General features: G+C 42.4%; 1 protein-coding gene across 10 annotated transcripts in view; it reads right to left on the reverse strand.

The window, feature by feature from the left end:
• Positions 1-622: 622 nt before the first annotated feature.
• The window catches only part of SYNE3 (spectrin repeat containing nuclear envelope family member 3), a 96,346-nt gene continuing 73,569 nt past the window's right edge, over positions 623-23,399 (reverse strand). For 9 of the 10 annotated variants that reach the window (XM_073349571.1, XM_073349569.1, XM_073349570.1 and 6 more), the window contains one exon: positions 623-13,753. In XM_073349571.1, coding sequence (XP_073205672.1) covers positions 13,556-13,753 — 198 coding nt within the window. In that variant the 3' untranslated portion in view covers positions 623-13,555. The remainder of the gene's footprint in view (positions 13,754-23,399) is intronic. The other variant, XM_073349572.1, reaches the window with a different exon arrangement.

Here is a 23,399-nt window from a genome sequence, read left to right on the forward strand (position 1 = left end):
TTCAAGAACGAAATTGGCAATTATTTGGTTACTAATACTATTTCTGGGTCCACACATACCACAATGGTAAGAGAAAGAGGAGTAAAGAGTATAGTACATACCTAACTATAGCAATGCTTGCTTACTTACACAGATTAGACTGAGAACTAAACTTTGGGCAGAGAAGGAATTCCCCTATATCCAAATATATTGTGTGTGTGGGCATGGTTTCCCTCTCCTCTGGAACAATGAGCAGGGATCATCATTTGGGACCCTTACAGAAAAGTTCCACAGTGTCCTGTAGAAACTTAACAAGGTTCTATAGATTTTGCTCTTTCTGAAGATCCTGCGGAATTCTGTAGATCCTGCAGGGATATAATTTTCTAGTACAGTACATTTGCTAGGACGGTCTTAAAGAAAAGTTGGTATTTTCTAATAAGGGTTATGAGTTTAAGATCAACTAGCTGTGCTCAGCACAATCATTTATTTGCCTGCAGTGTGTGAAGATGATAGGAAAGGAGGCAGCAAGCACTAGCAGACATTAGTCCTTCCTACCTTGTTCTTCTGTGTTCCTAGGACAGAACAAACATACGGATGGAAAGAATTAAAGGCAGAGAAAAGAAAACACAGAATCACCCCAGGATAACTGAGAAGCCCTTAAAAAGAAAATGTATTTATTTACTGCATTACAACTGCAACACACAATTATTTTCTCCTTTAAAAAAAGACGGGCAGTAAAATATTCCAATTTTACAGTGCAGTTTAACATACAACATAGTACTTCATTGATAACAGTGACAAGCATAAAAAAAACAGTCACATGGCAAGAGTTGCGAGTGATAAATTTCCAGTCCCTTTATCTTTATTGCAGACAGGAAAACCACCTCATATTTTATTGGTCATCAAATGTTTCAAAATACTGGAGCCTTATCTTGCCAGGTGCTGAGTCCCCAGTGAAGTTCTGCAGAATCAGCCCACACTATGTGGGGAGATGTATGCTTAGTACCAAATTGTGGAAGTATTTTCTAGGCAATAAGCAAAACTCTTCTCTATACACTACACTGTGAATCATTTAACAACCTAAAGCCTCACTTTCAGAGATGCTGAGCACCCAGAGTTCTCACTTACTTTAACGGGAGACAGGGTGTCTCAGCGCTTTTGAACAAGTAGGCCACTTTTGCATATTCTGAAACATTTTCCTGTAGATTTCTATCGCATTCATCTGTGCATGGGACTTCAGTTGATTTCATCTGGATTCCAGCAACAGAACAAATCCAGACGATACAAGGGAAATCCACAATGCACAGAAGAACATAAAATTTTGCCCAGAAATGGTCAAAACGTAACCCACCTCGCTACTTAAAAGGCCAGAGGCATTCATTAAGAAAGGACACATTTTGTGTCTCTTATTCACCAGTTACCTTACTCTTAACGGGACCAATGAAATTCATGGGGCTACTTGTGGAGTGACATACTGCAAAGTGCGAATAAGGATCATAGAATTAAGCCCCAAAAGACTATGGTCCCATTATGGAGTCTCCCATAATTTCCAGGGAGGGTTGCTTAAGAAATGTTACTTTACCACAGTCATGGGTTCTGAATGGGCCAAATTCATCTCTCTACATATGATGGAGTTACACTAGGGATTAATTAAATCAAATAATCTTTTGGGTTTTTTGTTGTTTTTTTTAAAAACATAAACAAAGCCAGGCTCTTGTTACTGAAATTATAATTTTATACACTGTCATACATAGGCAGCACCGAGAAGCCAACAGCTTCTTTTGATCTGTCTGGAATGTAAGAGGATATTTCTGAAGACAAGAGTTTCAAAACTACATGGAATTCAGTAGAATAAATATATATTATTTCCAAACACAAAGCAAGAGGCAGTTTACAAAAATACTATTGTCACAGTCTTTCTGCATCAAATGTGAGTAAGAGTAAAGGATTTGAAAAATTAGCATGACATTTCAAAAGACCACAGGTTTAATAAGAAAATAGACTGGTCCACATTCCCTGAATTAAGCCAGAAAGGTTAAGGAAAGGTCCAAGACAAGGAGTCTGTCTTGGACTTGATATCAACGGTGATAACTTGCACATGTACAGTGACAGCTGTTTGGCTCCAGTATTGTTTACCTTAGTAGAGAGCCTAATTTATCACAAATGTATTTAAAAATCATAAGTTACATGACAAAAGTGGAAACGGTCCCTGCAATCTGAGTACTTGTGTTCACACAACCGAAAATTAGCTATCCAGTTATTTACTTCTCTCTCTCTCTCTCTCCCTCTCTCTCGCACACACACTCTGTATCCTAAATGTTACACTGAACAGCACATGCATAAACAGTTATTAATATCAACATTAGTATTAGAGATGTTTTAGAGATGTATATGAGAGATGTTCATGCTCTAGTGTCTCTTACACTTGTTTTGTACTTGAATATTAACATTTACAAGTGGACCTGAACTGCAAAACTGGGACCTGGGTTCCGGTCTGGATTTCAAACACTCCCACATGGTAAGGCATTCAGATCTGGAGTTCTCCTCCAGCCTCTTACAGTGATTAGGGTCTGGATCTGGACTCAGATTGTGAACTATCCTAAAATTCAGCTGTGTTCAGGATTAGGGATCTTGTCTGGCCTTTTATAAAGTCAGGCCCTAATCATGGAAGTTGGATCCAGATTGAGGTACAGATACCAACAATTACATCTTCTACAGTTCAAGAATGTTCAGATGTTGGCTTCCAGTTGATCTCTAACAGCAAGTGGAAAATATATCTAAATATTTGTAGATCTTTTAATTTAAAAAAAAACCCTCAACATTTAGGGCCTAATTAAAGGAAATTTCAGTAAACCAAGTTGTTCGTATTCAAAGTTTTGGGGAAATACATTGAATGCAAGTGTAAATCCCATAGTTGTGCTTTCCTTTTAGTTGTTGTTTTTGGTAACACTACCTTTTCAATGCATCCTTTCAAGGGCTCTAAGCAAATTACACTTACACTTTCTTCCTACAATTAAACAAAGGTAGCCTCTATGTGTGTGTGTGTGGGGGGGAAGTAAGCGAGATGGAGTGGAAGTGAGATGGGAAATGTCCACAACCCCCTTATGATTGGGCCCAACACAGCCAACTGGTTCTAGAAGTGAGGACAGGTCTTCTGCAAAAGTTTTGTGCACTCTGGCAAACAATAATGCAACTTCCATTCTTAGTTGCACTTTTTAATGTCAATGAGATGGTAGGTTTTATGAAAGTTAATGTCAGAGAATTTTCACATGCACATTATTGTTCCTGCAAATGTTTCATGTAGGTCCCGTGCACCCCAGTAAACAAATGAGGAGGAAGTAAACTTCTGGAAATATAGCTGTGATGTTTTTCAGAAGGAAACCTCTCTCATGGAATTATACAAGAAACTAAGAGAGCACAAGCTAACAGAAGGGCTTCCAGTCAAATATACACACATATGACTTAGAGACACAGAATGAAAACATGAGAATATATCATGACACATCCAAATAGCTTCAGAAACACAAAATGCTCAACCCGTGACTCTCAGGTAAGACTCTTAAGCTATGTCTACACAGCAGCCGCACAGCCTGGGTAGACAGACACGCACTCGCGGGGCTTGAGCTAGCATGCTAAAAATAGCAGTGCAGACATTGTGGCTCTGGCGGAGAATCATGCCACCCACCTGACCTCAGACCCAGGGAATCAGGGTGGCTGGAGAACCGGAGCTGCCAACTGAGCTGCAATATCCACACTGCTATTTTTAGCATGTCCCAAGCTGAAGCCAGGCTTATTCCCAGCTGAGAGTGTAGCCATACCTTTAAAAGGCCTGATCTGGCATGGTGCTGAATGGGAAGGTGAAGGCAATAGGATTGCAAGGGGCTCAACACCTCATGGGATCAGGCCTGAACAGAAGAAAATACTGAAAACTTGTTAAAATATATCTCTAACCTTTCCTTGCTTCATTTTAAAACAAACACTTTTCTTTTTAAAGCTGCACTTGAAAATTACACTGATGTGGAATGTCATCTTTCTTCAAGCAGTACAATTATTACACTTCCTCTTATACCCAGATCACAGTAATGGCTAGGCTGTCCTTGCAGAGTACAGGGATACACATATGTGCAACGAAAACCAAGTCTGTGGTGTTTTACTCTTATTGGAACTGACAAAGGAGACATTCAGATTTTGGGGGGCCCTATGTTCTGAAAAATAAACCCTCCAAGCAAGAATTCTAGATAGAGGAAGACATCAGCTCCAGGCCAGAAAAAAAGCTAGTAATGGCAGGTAGGGTTGGAGCCAGCTTGCATCTTCCTCTGGCAACGTTCCTTCAATATTGTCTCTTATTTTTCAGAAATGGTTTGAGTTCATTTTTCCAACGAACAAAAGGGCCAAAATAAATGGCTTGCTGCAGTGGTTGATAAATGGTTTGTTAGATCAGTTTGTCAAAAGTGACCATTTTTCTGTTTGAAAAATACCCCAGCTATTTATGATGTATAACTGTGTCATTCAAATGTCCCAAGGGGCTCAAGGGCATGCAGACCCAGACTGCAGAGCACATGGTAGTGCTTAGAAAGTCAGGGACAAGGCTGGGATAACACAGCTGAATTTGAAATGGTGGCCCTCCCTTTTCTGATTAAATGGCACCTTTCTATAGCTAATAGCTGAATTATCCATGAATGCCTGCTTAAAGGGATCAGAATGAAGGGGCTTGGGCAGGTTATTTGTAATACAAACGGCGTGATGGCTATTATTATTAGTTAAGCGCTGCCAAAAACACTCTGATCTGTATAAGACACAAGTGCTCCAGTGTGAAAGGCAGATTAGAGAGAGGGCAAGATGTCCCGGGAGATCCAGAGAAGATCATTCATTGAGATCAGAATAACTTAAAAATGTATCAGAATAAAATTCTAACATGGGTGATGTTTGAGGGGCTTGTAGCAGAAGTGGGTCTGTAGGAGGAAGCTGAATGAGGAAAGGGGGAGCAGAGTACTTTGGGGTTGGGAGGCTATTTCAAGCATGGGGTGGCATGAAAACAGGCAGGGAGAAGGAGTGAGTCAGTAATAAAGAGGTCAGTGAGGCAGGGATTGTTGACACAGGGATAGGCTGTGAAGGGGTTAAGAAACTAGATCGGAGATGTAGCCTTGGGCACAGTTGTGCAGGATGTGTAGGTGAGGAGGAGCTATTGAAACAATGCATGGCAGGAGATATCCAAAGAGTGGGTGGGAGCTACTGGCAGGCGAAAAAGACAAGTTTAACAACTGCACTGTGGACTGACTGGAGGGGACAGTTATGGGAGCAGAGGAGGGCAGACAGGAGAAGGTTGCAGTAAACAAGGCAAGAGATGGCCAGGTCACTGATAAGTTATCAGGCCAGGAAGGAAAGGTCAGATTTTAGCTATTCCAGTGGGTGAAGAATTAACATTAGAGAGAGTTCAGAGAAGGGAGATGATGAGAATGACCAAGGGCATGGAAAAACTCACATGTCAAGATACACTGAAAAGACTGGGAATGTTCACCTTAGAAAGGAGACAAATCAGAGGGGACATAACAAAAAGAAAAACAACAAACAGTCCAGAGAACGGAGATTGAACGCTTTTGTTCTCCTGGTCATGTAACACAAGAACAAGGGACAGTCAATGAAAATGAAATTTGTCGTATTCAAAACTGAAAAAAGCAAATACCTTTTCACACAACATGCAGTGAGACTTTGGCACTCATTGCCACTAGATGCTATAGAGGCCAAAAATTCAGCATGATTCAAAGAGGGGCTGGGCATTTGTATGGATAACAAGAATATCAAGATTTATTATAGTTAATACTAACAACAATTTTGGAAGTGATATAAAAATATAAAAAGTGATAAATATGCTTCAAGATGTAAGACACTCTCTAATTATTAGGGATTGGGCAGAGACTTCTGGAGCACATGGTGCTGGCCTCTGCCAGAGAGAGGATATGGGATAAAATCAACCTCGAATTTGATCCAGAATGGTAATTCCTATGTTCCTGTGTTCCAGCACCTAGGAACCATTATGTCTTTTGAAGACATAATCCCTCCTCCCACCTCCATTGGGGTGCTGCACCTCCTCCAACACAGCTCAGCCTCCCCAGTGGTCAGTACCTGTCAATTGCTAAAATAGATTAGGTAACAATGGTTTGCTTAGTTTGAATAGTATTGTAATTACAGTGGTGCCCTTTAGGCTACCAGTTGTGTTGGCATATTCCTGATAAACCCTATTCTTCAGGGAATGCTGATAACTCTTCTACAAACACATGGTCTGGTTTTCAACTGGGCAAACCAAAGAACTTAAAAACAAATAAAACAGACTGCATGCTAGATTATTAAATCATATTTGATATTTTGGGGAAACTGATTGTTTAGGTTCTTGGATTTGTTTTATTTTAACATTGTACAAGTGCAAAATGAATAAAGAAATGGCATGTCTGTGTAACTCAAAAAGTCCAGTGATTCAAATAAATAAGCGTGGTTAGTCCAAGACATAATCAAACTTTTTGAATCACAGTTAAATATGGTAGAAATGTTAAAATTGGTTACTGAATGGTTCACAGTGTCTGTGCAAAGTTATCTACAGTTTTTTTAACAGGCAGACTTTAGAGAATAGCCAAGCACCCACAGCTGGATTAACACAGTGAACCGTAAGAGCTCAGAGCAGGTCAATGATCTGAGAACTACGAAGAACTTGCCTGACTTCCCCCAGCAACCCTGGAAGGAGCCCTTACATTTAACTTGGTAAATGTGTTTTCAGCTGCAGAATAGTAACTAAACCAATGGACAGTAAAGTCTACAAAAGCAGCTATTACAGCCAATACAATATAATAACACATAACCAAAATCCATGCATGATTTCAGTCAATAAATTTCAGTAAATCTGAGTAACTACCTAAACGTTTTTCAAAGGTGGAAATAAATATATCTCCACCTGAGCCAAAATAAATATTGAATATGAAATGAATGTTGTTGCTACTTAAATTTAGTCCTTAACTATTATCTGGCAATTCCCATGATTCCCAAGCAGCAAGAAAGACTTTTCAGTGCCACCCACTGGTTTACAGAATTCCTTTTGCTCCCTTTAATTTATTTACACAACTGAGTGTGTAACTCCTATCTCCTCTTGAAGTGCTCTTGTAAATCTCCTTCACACCAATGGAAGTTCCATGCACACACCAAGTACAAAGTATTTAATGTCCTAGACATGATCAAGCTGAGTAAATTCCTGAGATCCCAGAGCACCAGTATATAACAGAGCTGGTAATTATTTTGTCTAAAGACACACTATGTAGATATCTGCAATAGTCACTTTTTGGAGAAACTGGTTCTCTTCTGAGGACATCAATCAACTCCAATGATTAAGGATTAAGCTGAGATGAATAGTGATTCTAAGATCCCGGCAATTTACGCAAAGTGATCACTGTATAATGATTAATTATGAGTTTTATTAATTAGGTTATTCGCTTTATTTTCAGCCAGAAATGCTTGACTATAGTAAACATAACAGCCAGGCAAATAAGTTATTATGTGGCTTACAGATCATGATAGCTCTGCAATCTTGGTGTTATCAGGAGAATATTACTTTTGTGTGTGTGTTCTTAGAACATACTTTTTCCTCACAAAGAGCACTGGAGAGAGGCTTATATAAACAGAATTTAAAACAATCTAAATTGCTGGTTGGAATCAGAGAATATTCTATAAATAGGTATGCAGCCCAATAGCAATTCTCTACCTCACTGTACTGCAGCCATGGAAAAAATTGTTGAAAGCGTCTGGCTACAGAATCAATTACAATTCGCAAATTAGACTGAGGCTTTTCTCCAAAGGCTGGGGCTGAAGTCTGAACTTGGAGTGCATGGAGATCCTACTAACTTCCCTGCATGAGCAGCTGAGTGCAGAATTTGGCTAGTTGAGCCATAGTTTCAAAGCGGTATCATCTTGGCCCATCAGATAGTGGATGACATCTTGTATGCTAAAGAACTTTGGTGCATGCAGTTTTGCAAGTATAAAAATGTTTACTTGTCAACACATAGTGAATTTGGATGCAGCCTGACTAGTCAGGTGCTGGTCTGATTTGCATGTGCAAATAATTCCCAAGCTCAAATGTATTTAATTTAAGGGCTACAGCTTTCCTTGAAGGTACTCTGACTCTGGATTAGCTGTAAACCCGTCAGGCAGCACGAGCACTGAGGTTTGGCCTCTATCTATCTATTTTTTTTTAATAGGCATCAGCTTTAATACAAACAAGGGGAAGTACTTTTCCCACACAATAGCAAGTTAAACTGTGGAACTCATTGCCATGGGATGTTGATGGCCAAAAGTATAACTGGGTTCAGTGAAGAAAGAGATAAAGGATAGGTCCATCAATGGCTATTAGCCAAAATGGTCAGAGATGCAACCCCATGCCCAAGGCAACCCTAAACTTCTGACTGTCAGGAAGGGAAGATGAGTGGATCACTCCCAACTGCCCAGTTCTGTACACTCCCCCTGAAGCTATTGCCAGGCATTTTAAGTATACTGCCAGCATTGATTCCATACTGTGTCCGAATCTGAAGCCCAACTGTGAAGCATCCAGGTGATTGACAGATGTCACAGACAGAGCTGTGAATAACTGATTTTTCAGGTCAGTGGCCAAACAAAAACAAAAAAAATTCAGGTTTACCCAAAACACAACTTTTTACTTTTTTGGCAAACCAAACATATTGAAGAAAATATATTCAGGTAACGTGAGGTTTTTGTTTTTTTTTAAACCTTTAAATATTTTAAAATAAAACTGAAGTAAAAGTCAAAATGAAAAGCTGTTTTGATTCAAAATGGCAAAATGTTTCATTTCAAAATGTCAAAATTAAATATTTTGACTTTTTCAGAATTTTTGTTTGTTATTTTCTACTGAAAAAAAATAAGTGAATCCAAAACACACTTATGAAAAAGTATCAGTCAAAAAGTTTTACCCTGCTCTAGTCAGAAATGATCTAAGAGTTTATAAAAGTTAGGACAAGAAAAATGGTGTGCAAAAATGTAGACAGAAATCTGTACCTAAAGTTTATGAGACTGCTCTTGAAACTTTGTTCCTTAGGATGCATTTTATAGATATTGGGGCCTATTTCCTTCACACAGGAAACCAACGAAGTTCTGTGAGGGGGAGAATTGAATCCGCTTTCCTCTACCATTATTTGAGCTTCACATCGTAATAGCAGTTACACTCCAAAAAATCAGTAAGGCAAAATCTTCTCAATTAAATTAAGAAATGAGGGAAGATTGGATTTTTTTCTCTTTGAGGCCCTCCCCCCCCACCAACCCACCCTCACACCACAAAGAACCTGATTTACATTTTTCTTACACCAATGTAAACTGGGAATAACTCCACTGAGATAAATGAAGTTACTCCAGCATAAAACTGGTGTAAGAGAGAAATCTGAGCCTAATGTTTGAGCTGATTTCCATGAAAAACAGAGAAAGATTCACCTCTGCTATGAGATATTTGTATTGCTTAGTTTGTTTACAGAAAAACTCCAAGATTTACAGCAGAGATGTTAAAGAATAAATTAAATGCAAAACCCCAGTGGCAAAAGTGTGGTTCTAATTTAGATTTTTTTTAAACCTGCCCCAACATTGAAACTTTAAGGTGACATGGAATTTATTTTCGTAAGACCCTTTGCATGGAAATAATTTCTTTAATGTCCCCTACATTTGTATTGCCAATGCTTGTAAGATCCACTGCTGAACTCAAAAACAATCCAGACAAGAAAGGCCGGTGCCCAGAAACTCTTGGGAGATTCTGTAATTTTCATGCAAAAAACCTGACCGTTTCCTCCTTGATCTTCACCTTAACTAATTTTTCCCACTTGTTATAATTCTTTTTCTCTCCTGCCTTTCATCCTGTTTTATTTAATTTCCTGACCACAACACCCCGCAAAGAAGCAGAAAGTGGCTATGCTACAAACACTGTTACATCTCTATCCTGCCCCATCCCCCTTCTGGTTCTTTGTACACATTGAAATGGTTTGAAACGGAGGTGGGAGATGCACATGGTTCAGAGCTTAGATGATTAAATCCTTGCTGCACAGAGCAGAATTTGCATGGCTCTTGAACCAGCTAACTGGGGGAGAGGAGGATGTGTCTCTCTCTTCTGCTGGAAATAACAGTTGCAAAGAAGGAATTCATTTGCTGCATCACTTGTGAATTATAGTTCCTTTCCACCTGTCTACTTTGCGAAGGAGGACACAGCTTGATGCCTTTCTTTCCTTCCTGTTTATATTTAAACCCCTTATTTGTCTTTCACAATTTCCTCTTCTTGTCACCTTTCTGCTTTAAGTCACCTGTCTCCTCTCTCTTCTCCTAGCTCTTAACTGCCAGGTTTTAATCGACATTGCTTCAGATCCTCCTCTGCTCCTCCTTCTGCTGCATTTCTCCCCTCTGGCTCTGCCTACTCATGCATTTTTCCTTCTAATTTCCTAGTTGACTGAAAAATGTACAAAAATAACTGTTTCCTTTTTTTTTGGAGCTGATTTTCAAAATTTCAATGCCCTTTTTCATCAGAATACCTAAATTTAAAACATTTTGACCAGTTCTAGCAATGATCTCACTCCAGTGTAGGTGGGCCATGAGCAGCAGCTAGCCATTTGACCACCTTGTCCTCTCCACCTGCTCTGAGGGGGTTAGACAACATGTTTGTTAGAACACCAGTATTCTCACTGTATTAGAACTCCCACCTTTGCTGATCCTGGTGTCACTGCAACTGCAGGAAGCATGAAGAAAAATGATTGTGTAGATAAGACCTCCCTGACAGTGAGAGCTCTCTGCAGGGGAATGGTCTCCTCAGAGAAAAGGTAGAGGCCCCACCACTTGGACATTTGAAATTAGACTGGACAATGTACAATGGGAAATAATCCTGCATAGGCATAGAGATGGACTAGATCAGTGATTTTCAACATGTGGTCCATGGACCACTGGGGATCCGTAGACTATGTCTAAGGGGTCCACGAAAGGTTGCTGTTACCATAGGACATTGGCTTTCAAACTGTGGTCCGTGGACTCCTTGGGGTCTACAGACTATGTCTAAGATTTCCAAATGGGTCTGCACCTCCATTCAAAGATTTTTAGGGGTCTGCAAATGAAAAAAGATTGAAGACCACTGGACTAGATGGACCCTAATAGAGATTGTTCTTTACATTCTATATTCTTACTGTTCGTGCCTTCCTTTTTCAGACCCTATTCATTCTTCTTCCACCTCTCTTCTCTAACTGCACCTACCTTCTTACCTCTCTCCCCCCACTGCTGCCTATTCCCTTCTATTCAGAACTCCTCAATATCTTCTCCCTCCTATGCTACCCTGTCCTCTCTTCCCTCATTTCCTCTCTTTATCAATTTAAAAAAAAAAGACTTTGGGGGAATCTCAGATCTAAACTTTGTTGTTTCAGCTCTTCATAATTATTGACATAGTAGGCAGAGGCAGCACACAACACACAGTCAACCTGTGGAACTCTTTGCTAGAAGATGTTGTGAAGGCCAAGACTATAACAGGGTTCAAAAAAGAACTAGGTAAATTCATGGAGGATAGGTCCATTAATAGCTATTAGCCAGGAGGGGCCGATGGTATCCCTAGCCTCTGTTTGCCAGAAGCTGGGAATGGGTGACAGTGGATGGATCACTTGACGATGACCCGTTCTGTTCATTCCCTCTGGGGCACCTGGCGTTGGCCACTGTCGGAAGACAGGATGCTAGGCCAGATGGACCTTTGGTCTAACCCAGTATGGCCGTTCTTATGTTCCATGTAATCACCATTACACTTAATGGAATTGGGTCTGTAGTTAGTACATAATTTACTTCCAATAATGTAACATATGTAACGATGGGCCATATTCTACCTTTTATTTTGGCACAGAAGTCCCATGTATTACGATAGGGGATTGGTGTTTTGTATGCAGAGTAGAATATGGCAGGATGTAATGAACCTCTTGTAGGTTTTATGGTACAAAAAAAAGTGAGTCCCACCTACAAGTCTACAGTAGTGCGTACCCACTATAGAATTGGTACGATTCTGTTTGGAGAGAGACAAAAAGTCAGTTGCCACTACCTAGAATTCAAATTTCATCCGAAGAAATCGCCAGGCCAGGGGAAACTAGCTCAGATTTTTTGACTGACAATCTGATGACTATGCCTCTGAGGATAAAAATGAACAGGAAAAATGGGGGCGAACCAAAGAAGTGCCGCAAAGTATTTGAAACAATCCCCTTTCCCGTCTTTGGACAAGACGCAGGCTCCCATTAGGTAAAACACCACCACGAAATGGTTGTTTCCTCATAATAACACTGTGAACTGCACTTCCATTAAAAAGCATATTGAGCGCAGACATTCCTGTTAAAAAAGAAGAGCTGATGAAAACAGGCCCGAGGCTAGGTAAAAGGATGACAATCCTCAGTGTCCCAGACCTCAGCCTTTTTAAAAACTTGTAGCACAATTGTGCTTGATGCAATTACACCATGTCACGTTTTGTTAGCAAACCACTGACATAACGCCGGCTAGGAAGGAATCATGTCTACTGACTGCATTTGTTAATGTATTTCTGCGCTTTGGCCAGTTTGTATGCTGATGCTGAGACAAGCTACATCGCATTGTCCAGATCATGTGGTCCATCCCAGAGCAATTTCTGTGCCAAAACCATTCGTGTGGATGATCTTCATAGTTTAAAAGGGGGGGGACAAGATCATATTTTTCTCTTTTGCACAGCTCACTGCTACACAGAGCTTTGTATACTGAAGCTGCACAAAATAAAATAAAAATTACAATTTGGTTTAGAGTGAGGTTTAGAAAAATGCCCCATTATTTTCAGCTTTCCTTGCCTGGTTTTACCTCTCTGACTTCAGGAGTGACAGAAGACAAAGCATTAGAAAAAGTTGGTAGACTGTCACAAAGAGCATTTGAATATACTATGGGCCTGGTCTCACACCCATGTCAATGGAAGTTTTTGCATTGACAACAGTGATGACTGGATCAAGCAATAGAAAAACTAGCTACTAATCCCAAATAGAAACTTCCCCTTTTGCTAAAGCCTAATGTTAAACAGTGTATTTAAACATGATTCCATTGCATCTCACTCTCAGAGACAATTTTTCCTGGCACATGATTCCACAGAACATCCCTTATTTTCTCACACTCACTTTGATTTCAGTTGTAAACACCAAGAACTCAGTTTTTTAAAATATCTGCTATTCGTTGCTGAACAAAGGCAGAAGCAAAAATATTGCAGGATTAGAGCAAAACAGTGGAGTTTAGATGTTTTTCATTATAGTTATATACACACAAAATATATATATATATATATACACACTCATAGTATAAATATATTCATATACTATTGTAAAAATATTAATTTAGCTCTAACTGTTAATACCTGATTTATATGGACTAACCTTATACGGTGTTTATTTGATGACGTTTCCAGTTAATCTGGTGGCCATGTTAGAAGCCCTAGATTTAGAGGATTAGCAATAGTCAAGACACCTAGGAAAAAGCAGCCTGGATGTCTAAGCCAGTCACTTCTCGCCACGTGCCTGTAGAGGAGTTAAGTTGGAGGAGGGCCTTCATATCTCAGCATCAAGTTGAAGGAGCGGGCAAAGTTGTTGGCAAGCTTGCAGCTGTGGGTCTCCTCCACCAGGGGGAGCAGAAACGCCAGGAGCAGCAAGAACAGCAGGAGTATCTGCAGCGGCAGCGCTGCCCAGCACACGCGGTGCAGGAAAGGACACATCCCCCCTGGACGTCTCTAAAAGACACAAACCAAATGGGGATGATGGATTTACTGAGCACATTAACAAGAAAAATAATGACAATAATTGGGGGAGGCGCGAGGGGCAGGGAGTAAAGACACCTAAAATATTTCCTAGAATCAGTGATAACGGAGGTGGAAAAGACCTTTTAGCCCATCTTTTCCAGTGCAGAACTGGTCCCCGTGATATATTCCTGCAGGTTCTGTACAGTTTGACTGATTCCAGTGATGACGCTTGAACCACTTCTCTTAGGTTATTCCCTGGGCTAACAGACCTCAGTACTAGGAATTATTTTCCTGAGAATTATTGCTTGGCTTCATTGGAGGAAGAAAACAACAATCCTGGGTCAGGTTTCTGATTACTGAGAAGAAAAAGTCTATTTTAGCAGCTAATATGTCACAGCAAAATGAAAGCTTTGCTTCCTGGGAGAAGCCAAACAGCCTTAGGCTTCGTCTTAGTAGAGGAGCTTGAGCTTCATATATTGTTTGTATTCATTATGGCCAGTTCTCTCAGAGATTTGATTTGGTTTGGTCTCCCAGTGCAGTCTGATCCTTGGGCCCTCTCTGTTTATTGCTGACCTTCCCCCTGGGTAGGGAAGGCAGGAGAAGGCTCCCGCATTATTACAGTCAATCCACTGCTTCTCATGCTTTGCCAGACAAATTTTATACTTCACGAGGTGCAACAGAATGACAAAGACAAGGGAGAAGCACAACAGATGGTGAAAGCTGGCTTTAACATGAAGTACCCCTTAAACTCACATTTGATGCTCAGTGATCATTATAATAGAGTTCCACGAAAGGAAGAGAAGAGCCAAATTCTGCTCCGTTACACTGGTGTAAATCAAGAATAATTCTATTGACCGCAATAGAATATTGAATAGAATAGTCAATTCTATTGACTGCAATAGAATATTGCTTTGGATATACACCAATGTTACAGACCAGAATTTGGGCCTGGGACTTCAGGAAATACTCATTAAAGTGGAGGGTTCACAGTGGCAGGATTCCTGGTGATTATTAAAGATCTCTCTCAGAAAAAAATGGTTAAAAAGTAGACAAATACTCGGATGAGGCAGTTTCTTCAGCAGGCATAGATTTACATTGGCAGCACAGTAATAATATTTAGCATCTACCCAATACCAGTCATTTACATGCTTTACAAATCTTAACTAATTAATTCTCATAACACACCTGTGAAGGGTACTATCCTCATTTCACAAATGAGGAAACAGAGAAGTTAAGTGACTTGCTCAAAGCCAGTGTCAGAGCTAGGATTAGAAATTCGAACTCCTGGCTCCCATTTATCTCAGATTACCAGGCAATACCTTCCTCCCACTGCATTACCAACAGACACTGCCCTTTGAAAACACCAGCAGAGAAGATAATGTCAACAGACTAGAATATTGTCACAGATGAATGGTCTGTATTAGAAATTGTGGAGATGTTTCTCCCCCTGGTAACTAAGCTCCTCAACCTCCTGGCGCTATAAATATAAGTGCTGGGGCATTTATAGAAATTGCCAAGGCACACAAGCAGACACAGTTTCAGAGCGAGATAATGATTCTGTAAAAATATTATTCTGTTACAGCTGGTTTATTTCTGCCGTATCAAATGACCGATGGAGATCTAGTTATTGGATCTGGCGGATGTTGAGGCAACAGAGTGACAGCTGTTTGTTCTACCCTTTCTGACTTGCTGCATTGCGACTGGGTTAAGGCCTGATCCAAATTCCACTGAAGTCCGTGAAAACTCCCAGCCCTTTGAGAATAGGTCAGGTGCTTCAGCTGCTTGTGTTCCTCTTTTGCTTTCAGTGAAGTACTAGAAAAAATTGGGAGTCTAAATGAAGGTGTTCCCTGATGGAACTTCACTGTGTACAGCTGGCATTTACACAGCAAATCAAAGCTTAGTGACCCTGGTAGCATTGCAGGAGCCATTTCTACATATGGATGTACTGTTCTTGACTATTGTGTCCAATGCACTAGACACAACTGGCTGTCCTTATAGGTTTTTCCTTTCTATTAGTCCTACAGGCCAAATCCTGAAGTCCTTAGTACGCTCTTAAATGAGAGTTTTGCCCAATTAAGGACTGAATAAAAACTGGGCCAGGGGGAGGGAATTCGTACCCTTATGTTGAATAGTCCCACTGATTACAAAGGGGTTAGTCAGAGAGTAATGTACTAATTACCATGAGTGCAGGTGGCAGCATCAAGTCCTGAGTGAAGCATTCAGGGTTCAGCTCTAGATTCTACAAAACAGGCTCTTCTTCAACATCACCACAGTCTCCTGGGAGCCATGTAAATCAATGGAATTTCACTAGGGATTTCTCTTTTCAGTAGTTATTCTCTATTCCTGTTTAATTCTCCATTGCCACCACAATAGCCTAGTGCAGCAATGTGGTAGAGACACTTGTTCTAGATTCCTGTCTTTCAGACTCCAGAGCCATGCAAAACCAGACCATGTTTATTACTATTTGCCAACAGTGGTAGTTTTGTTTGATGGAAGATTTGGGGCAGAATTATCCTTGCCTTGTGAAGACGAAGACTAAATCTTTCTCCCACTGTCAGAAAATAAGCACTTCTACCAGGAACAGGACGTGGAAGTACTATTCTCTCTGGCACAAGGTTTAATATCAGTATTATTAAAGGAGAGGTCCCTATAACAGGGAATAGCTCAGTGAGGGACGGACATTACAGATGAGATTTTCAAAAGCACCTGAGGGAGTTAATTGATTTTCAATATGACTTGTGCTCCTAACTCCCTTTGATGCTTTTGCAATTCCCATCAGATAACTCTCCAGAATTCAATATTGCCCTAGCGAATCTAAGGAAGTCCTGGATACTCTTAAGGCATCTGCTGGATGACAACAGAAATGGAGCTGAGCCACAAATGGAAAAGCCTACTGTCTCTGCACCCCCTCTCCTTATGTTTGGAGCTGTCTAATTGCCAAGCCAGCTGCTCTGCATGTGCCCTCCTAGTTATTTATTCCTGCTGGAGAGGGGGTGCAAAGATGCTAGGCTTTTCCATTTGTGGCTCAGCTCCACTTCTGTTGTCATCCAGCAGGTGCCTTAAGAGTATGCAGGACTTCCTTAGACTCCCTAGGGCATCCATGTTGCCAGTAAGTATAGTCTCTCTCTTGCCTGTGCCAGCTCCCCTAGGGAGGTGTAGAGGGGAGCAGGTTGCTCACTGAGGGCCAAACTCTGCTTGGCCTTCAGCAGGTGCTCAGCAGTGTTGGGAAGGGTGCATGGAGTCTTCCCCTCAACTTCCATGGACTGCCTGAATAATCCTGAAGGTGCACAAATGGGGCCAGGAGGGGGCAGAGTCAGGTCCCTACCACCCTCGCCAGCCTCAGGGATGGAGAGGGGTGTAGTACGGGATGCACTCCCACAGTGCATCCACAAACTCCAGGAGAAATGGCCTCTGAGGCAGGCTCCTCCATGCCCCCTCTGGTGTGGTGTGGCTCCACGCTCTGCTCAAGACAGAGCTATGGCTAATAGGCACGTTCTAGCCCTGACCGTCTGGAAGCCCAGCTGACAGAGCTCCGTACAATGCCTGCCAGCAGGAGTTGTGCCTTAGGGCTACAAGAAACACATGGACTCTACTCCCAAGCCTGGTCATTAATTCAATGCAAGGATAAGACACCATGGCTCTGTTTCCTCCTCTGTAAAACGGAATGGCCTTACCCACAGATGTGTCACAAGGCTTAAATACCGCTTGTCAAGTGCTTCAAGATCCACTACTAAAATCTGCAAAACAATACTGCCTTTCATGGCTCTGTGTATCTTACATATACTATTTTTCTGAGACTGCCTTATTTATAAGCAAAGACTTTATTTCACTGTGGCTTTTAGTAGAGTAAGATACCACTCAATGAGACTAACAGTAGCCAAATCTGGCATTACATGTACTCTGCAAAGAGGCACTTTCACACTGGGGAAAAACTTGAGGAAAGGAAAATGAATTTACTTTGCCTGCAGTTTCTAGCCTGTTTCCTTGCTGGGGTTGAAGAATAACTTTTTCCTACACAGCCCAGCTTCTCCATTTTGCCTGATCATATAGCAAGGTCATAAACTTGTATTTCACACACCAGTTTGTTTTTGCTCTTGTAGCTCGAAAGCCTGGTCTCTGTCTCTTTCACAGAAATTGGACCAATAAAAGATATGACCTCACCCACCTTGTCACTCTCATATCCTGGGACCAACATGGCTACAACAACACTGCAAAGAATATTTTACTACAGTTATCACTCTCCCTCTGACTTGGTTTTGATCATAATCCAGAATACAGGAGAATGTTTTGTTAATTTGTTCTAAGCTAAGAGATAGTAGCATCGTAAACCACAGCCTGTCCAGCTAATGGTACAGAACTTATCTGTGAGTTAATGACTTTGCTGCTACCTATATGTGCCAGGCATATCAGTCAAAAAAAAAGCACCTCCAGAGCTGCTGTACATATCAGAGGTCCTGTGGGAAAAAAACCATGTGATCATATAATTAAAGACTGTATCATAATGCACAGGGGGCTGAACTAAGATTACACACACAATATTAATTCTGGCATTTCTTACCTGTGAAATACTTGGCTTTGTAACTTTAATGTTCTTTTAAAATAGGTGGGTGGGGGCTGTGCATGCCCACGCAACATCTGTGGGGAATTTTGAAAGCTGCCCACTTCATAAGTAGACAGGCAAATCCCAGGGGTTTTAATTCCTCCGGTGCACTCAGAAGTACACAAAGTTGACTAGACTATCAGCCAGAGTCTTTGTACAAGGGTCAATTTAAAATCACAGCAAGAAACAAACCAGCAGTTTACACTTTAAGGCCTGGTCTACACTATGAGTTTATGTCGAATTTAGCAGCATTAAATTGAATAAACCCTACACCCGTCCACACAATGAAACCATTTTTTTCGACATAAAGGGCTCTTAAAACCGATTTCTGTACTCCTCCCCGATGAGGGGATTAGCGCTGAAATCGACATTGCCGTTTCCAATTAGGGTTAGTGTGGATGCCATTCGACGGTATTGGCCTCTGGGAGCTATCCCACAGTGCACCATTGTGACTGCTCTGGACAGCGCTCTGAACTTGGATGCACTGGCCAGGTGTACAGGAAAAGCCCTGGGAACTTTTGAATCTCATTTCCTGTTTGGCCAGGCGAGCTCATCAGCACAGGTGACCATGCAGTCCCAGAATTGAAAAAGAGCTCCAGCATGGACTGAACGGGAGGTATTGGATCTGATCGCTGTATGGGGAAACGAATCCATGCTATCAGAACTACATTCCAAAAGACGAAATGCCAAAACATTTCAAAAAATCTCCGAAGCCACGAGGGACAGAGGCTACAGCAGGGACGCAACACAGTGCCGCGTGAAACCTAAGGAGTTCAGACAAGCATACCAGAAAACCAAAGAATCAAACGGATGCTCCGGGACAGAGCCCCTGACATGCCACTTCTAAGCTGAGCTGCATACAATTCTAGGGCGGGGGGTGCCACCACTATCCCACCTCTGTCCGTGGACTCGGATGATGGGGTACTCTCCGCCATGCCTGAGGATTTTGCAGACGGGGAAGATTAGGAGGAGGAGGATGAGTTTGAGAAGAGCACACAGCACACCGTTCTCCCCGACAGCCAGGATCTTTTTATCACCCTGACTGAAATACCCTCCCAACTCAACCAAGCCGGAGAAGGGACCTCTGGTGAGTGTACCTTTTTAAATATAATACATGTTTTAAAAGCAAGCGTTTTTTAATTATTAATTAGCCCTGAGGACTTGGGATGCATTCGTGACCAGTACAGCTACTGGAAAAGTCTGTTAACGTGTCTGGGGATGGAGCGGAAATTCTCAAGGGACATTTCCATGAAGCTCTCCTGGAGGTACTCTAAAAGCCTTTGCAGAAGAATTCTGGGGAGAGCAGCCTTATTTTGTCCTCCATGGTAGGACACTTTACCACACGCCATGCTAGTAGCAAGTAATCTGGTATCATTACATGACAAAGCCTGGCAGCACATGGTCCCAGTGTTTGCTGGCATTCAAGCAACATCCGTTCTTTATCTCTCTGTGTTATCCTCAGAAGAGTGATATCATTCATGGTAACCTGGTTGAAATACGGGAATTTAATTAAGGGGACATTCAGAGGTGGCCGTTCCTACTGGGCTGTTTGCCTGTGGCTGAAAAGAAATCCTCCCTGCAGTTAGCCATGTGGTGGGGGGGGAGGGGGCATTGGCGCTGAGCTGTTCGCGTTTGGCTAGCAGGGATCTTCCCTGATACCAGCCATGCGGTGGGAGGAGGGGTAAAGCGATCATCCCAGAGAATTGGATGGGGGGCGGGGTTAGTTTGGTTTCTGCTGCTGCACGTTAACATGAAAACCGCAGCGCTAAATGGCCAACTCAACAGGCTTTGCTTGGTATGGGAAAGGAGGGCACTGCTGTTATGAAGGTTGCAGAAGCCAAAAGACTATGGCTTACCATGGCCACCTGCAAGTTGAATTCAGTTGCCCGGCCCTGCGTGTGTGATCTCTTAACACCAAAGGCACAGGCACTCAATATAAGATGCAAAATGTGATCTTGTACTTAAATCACATGTGCTATGTAATGTGAATCATGTTGTTCACTGTGAAAGAGTATAGCCATTGTTCTGTAAAATGTATCTTTTAAAATACTTCACTCCCTTTTTTTCCTCCCACAGCTGCAAATGTTTCAAGCCTCCTTCCTCCATCCCAAAGGCTATCTCAGATAAGGGGGCGAAAAAAACGCATTCACGATGAAATGTTCTCTGAGCTCATGCAGTTGTCTGGCACTGACAGAGCTCAGCAGAATGTGTGGAGGGACACAGTCGCACAGTACAGGAAATCAGCCCATGAACGTGAGGACAGGAGGGATGATTGAGATGAGAAGTGGCGGCAGGAAGAGCAGAGGAGGCAGGATGCAACGCTGGGGCTACAGCGGGATCAAACGGACATGCTCCGGCGTCTGGTGGAGGTTCAGGAACGGCAGCAGGATCACAGACTGCCGCTGCAGCCCCTGTTTAACTGCTCTCCCTCCTCCCCAAGTTTCATAGCCTCCTCACCCAGATGCCCAAGAATGCAGGGGAGTTGGGAGGGAGGCTCTGGGCACCCAACCACTCCACCCCAGTGGACAGCCCAAGCAACAGAAGGCTGGCATTCAACAAGTTTTGAAGTGGCCTTTTCCTTCCCTCCTCCCACACCCCACCCGGGCTACCTTGTGAGTTATCTCCCTATTTTTATAATCAATGAATAAAGAATATATGGTTTTTAAATTATAGTGACTTTATTTCCTTTGCAAGCAAGCTGTGATCGAAGTGGGCAGGGCGGGTGGTTTACAGGGAATTAGAGCCAACCAAGGGAGCGGGTTTTCATCAAGGAGAAACAAACAGAAGTGTCACATGGTACCCTGGCCAGTCATGAAACTGGTTTTCAAAGCTTCTCTGATTCTCAGTACTTCCTGCTGTGCTCCTCTAACCGCCCTGGTGTCTGGCTGCGCATATTCAGTGGCCAGGCGATTTGCCTCAACCTCCCATCCCACCATAAACGTCTCCCCCTTACTCTCACAGAGATTGTGAAGCACACAGCAAGCAGCAATAACAATGGGAATACTGGTTTCACTGAGGTCTGAGCGAGTCAGTAAACTGCGCCAGCGACCCTTTAAATGTCCAAATGCACACTCTACCACCATTCTGTGCTTGCTCAGCCTATAGTTGAACAGCTCCTGACTACTGTCCAGGGTACCTGTGTACGGCTTCATGAGCCAGGGCATTAAGGGGTAGGCTGGGTCCCCAAGGATAACTATAGGCATTTCAACATCCCCAACAGTTATTTTCTGGTCTGGAAAGTAAATCCCTTCCTGCAGCCGTTTAAACAGACCAGAGTTCCTGAAGACCTGAGCGTCATGAACCTTTCCCGGCCATCCCATGTTGACGTTGGTGAAACATCCCTTGTGATACACCAGTGCTTGCATCACCACTGAAAAGTACCCCTTGCGGTTTATGTATTGGCTGCCCTGGTGGTCTGGTCCCAAGATAGGGATATGCATTCCATCTATAGCCCCACCACAGTTAGGGAATCCCATTGCAGCAAACCATCTACTATAACCTGCACATTTCCCAGAGTCACTACCTTTGATAGCAGCAGCTCAATGATTGCATTGGCTACTTGCATCACAGCAACCCCCACAGTAGATTTGCCCACTCCAAATTGATTACCGACTGACTGGCAGCTGTCTGGCATTGCAAGCTTCCACAGGGCTATTGCCATTTGCTTCTCAACTGTGAGGGCTGCTCTCATTTTGGTATTCTTGCACTTCAGGGCAGGGGAAAGCAAGTCACAAAGTTCCATGAAAGTGCCCTTACGCATGCGAAAATTTTGGAGCCACTGGGAATCATCCCAATCCTGCAACACTATGTGGTCCCACCAGTCTGTGCTTGTTTCCCGGGCACAGAATCGGCGTTCCACGGCATGAGCCTGCCCCATCAACATCATGATCTCCAAATTGCCGGGGACCGTGGTTTTAGAGAAATCTGTGTCCATGTCCTCATCACTCTTGTCACCGCGCTGCCGTTGCCTCCTCACATGGTTTTTCAGGTTCTGGTTCTGCATAAACTGTACCATAACATGCGGGGTGTTTACAATGGTCATAACTGCTGCGGTGAGCTGAACGGGCTCCATGCTTGCCGTGCTATGGTGTCTGCTCAGGCAATCCAGGGAAAAGGGCGTGAAATGATTGTCTGCCATTGCTTTCACGGAGGGAGGGTTGACTGATGACATTTACCCATAACCACACGTGACAAATTTTTGGCCCCATCAGGCGTTGGGAGCTCAGCCCAGAATTCCAATGGGCAGCGGGGACTGTGAGAACTGTGGGATAGCTACCCACAGTGCACCACTCGGAATGTCGACTCTTGCCACGGTACTGTGGACGCACACCGCCGAATTAATGTACTTAGTGTGGACGCATGCGCTCGACTTTATCCAATCTGTTCCCAAAAATCGACTTCTGTAAAATCAGAATAATTTCGTAGTGTAGACATACCCTGAGTCTCAGAAGGCACATGGACGACATTTGAAAGTTTCCGCTGCAAAGTTGCTTAAAATTAAGTACGCTGCCAATATGTTACTGTGAAACGGATCGATTTACGACAGCCAGCTCTACTGATAGATATGTCACAACCTGCACTTAGGATAATAATGCCACAGGCAAAGTGGTGGCACTGGATCTGTTGGAGCAGCCTTCGACAATTCTTTATACACAAGGACCCTGGCCACAACTTTCTGGTTTATCCTTGTTCTGCTGAATAATCCCAAGCAGAATTATAGCTAAGGCTTCTAAACAAGATAATATGTATTTAAACTGGTCCTATTCAAACAAGTGCATTGAGAACCCTACCAGAGTCAAAGGTGGATGGCAGTCCTTATACAAATATAAAAAAGGTGTTTAAAGGTGCCAAAAACTGACTTTATTCTGCCTCTAGCCACCACAACTCCCTCCGGCTTCCTGCATTTACGGGGTGATTACAATATTCCTTCATAAAAGAATGCTAAAATTTCCTTTACCAGAACAGTTCATTGGAAGTATCTTTCTTGCAAAGAAAATGAACATCACACCTTCATTCAGAACTAATTGGAAGCTTCTT

Source organism: Lepidochelys kempii, chromosome 6, assembly GCF_965140265.1.
Source record: "Lepidochelys kempii isolate rLepKem1 chromosome 6, rLepKem1.hap2, whole genome shotgun sequence".
NCBI lineage: Eukaryota > Metazoa > Chordata > Testudines > Cheloniidae > Lepidochelys > Lepidochelys kempii.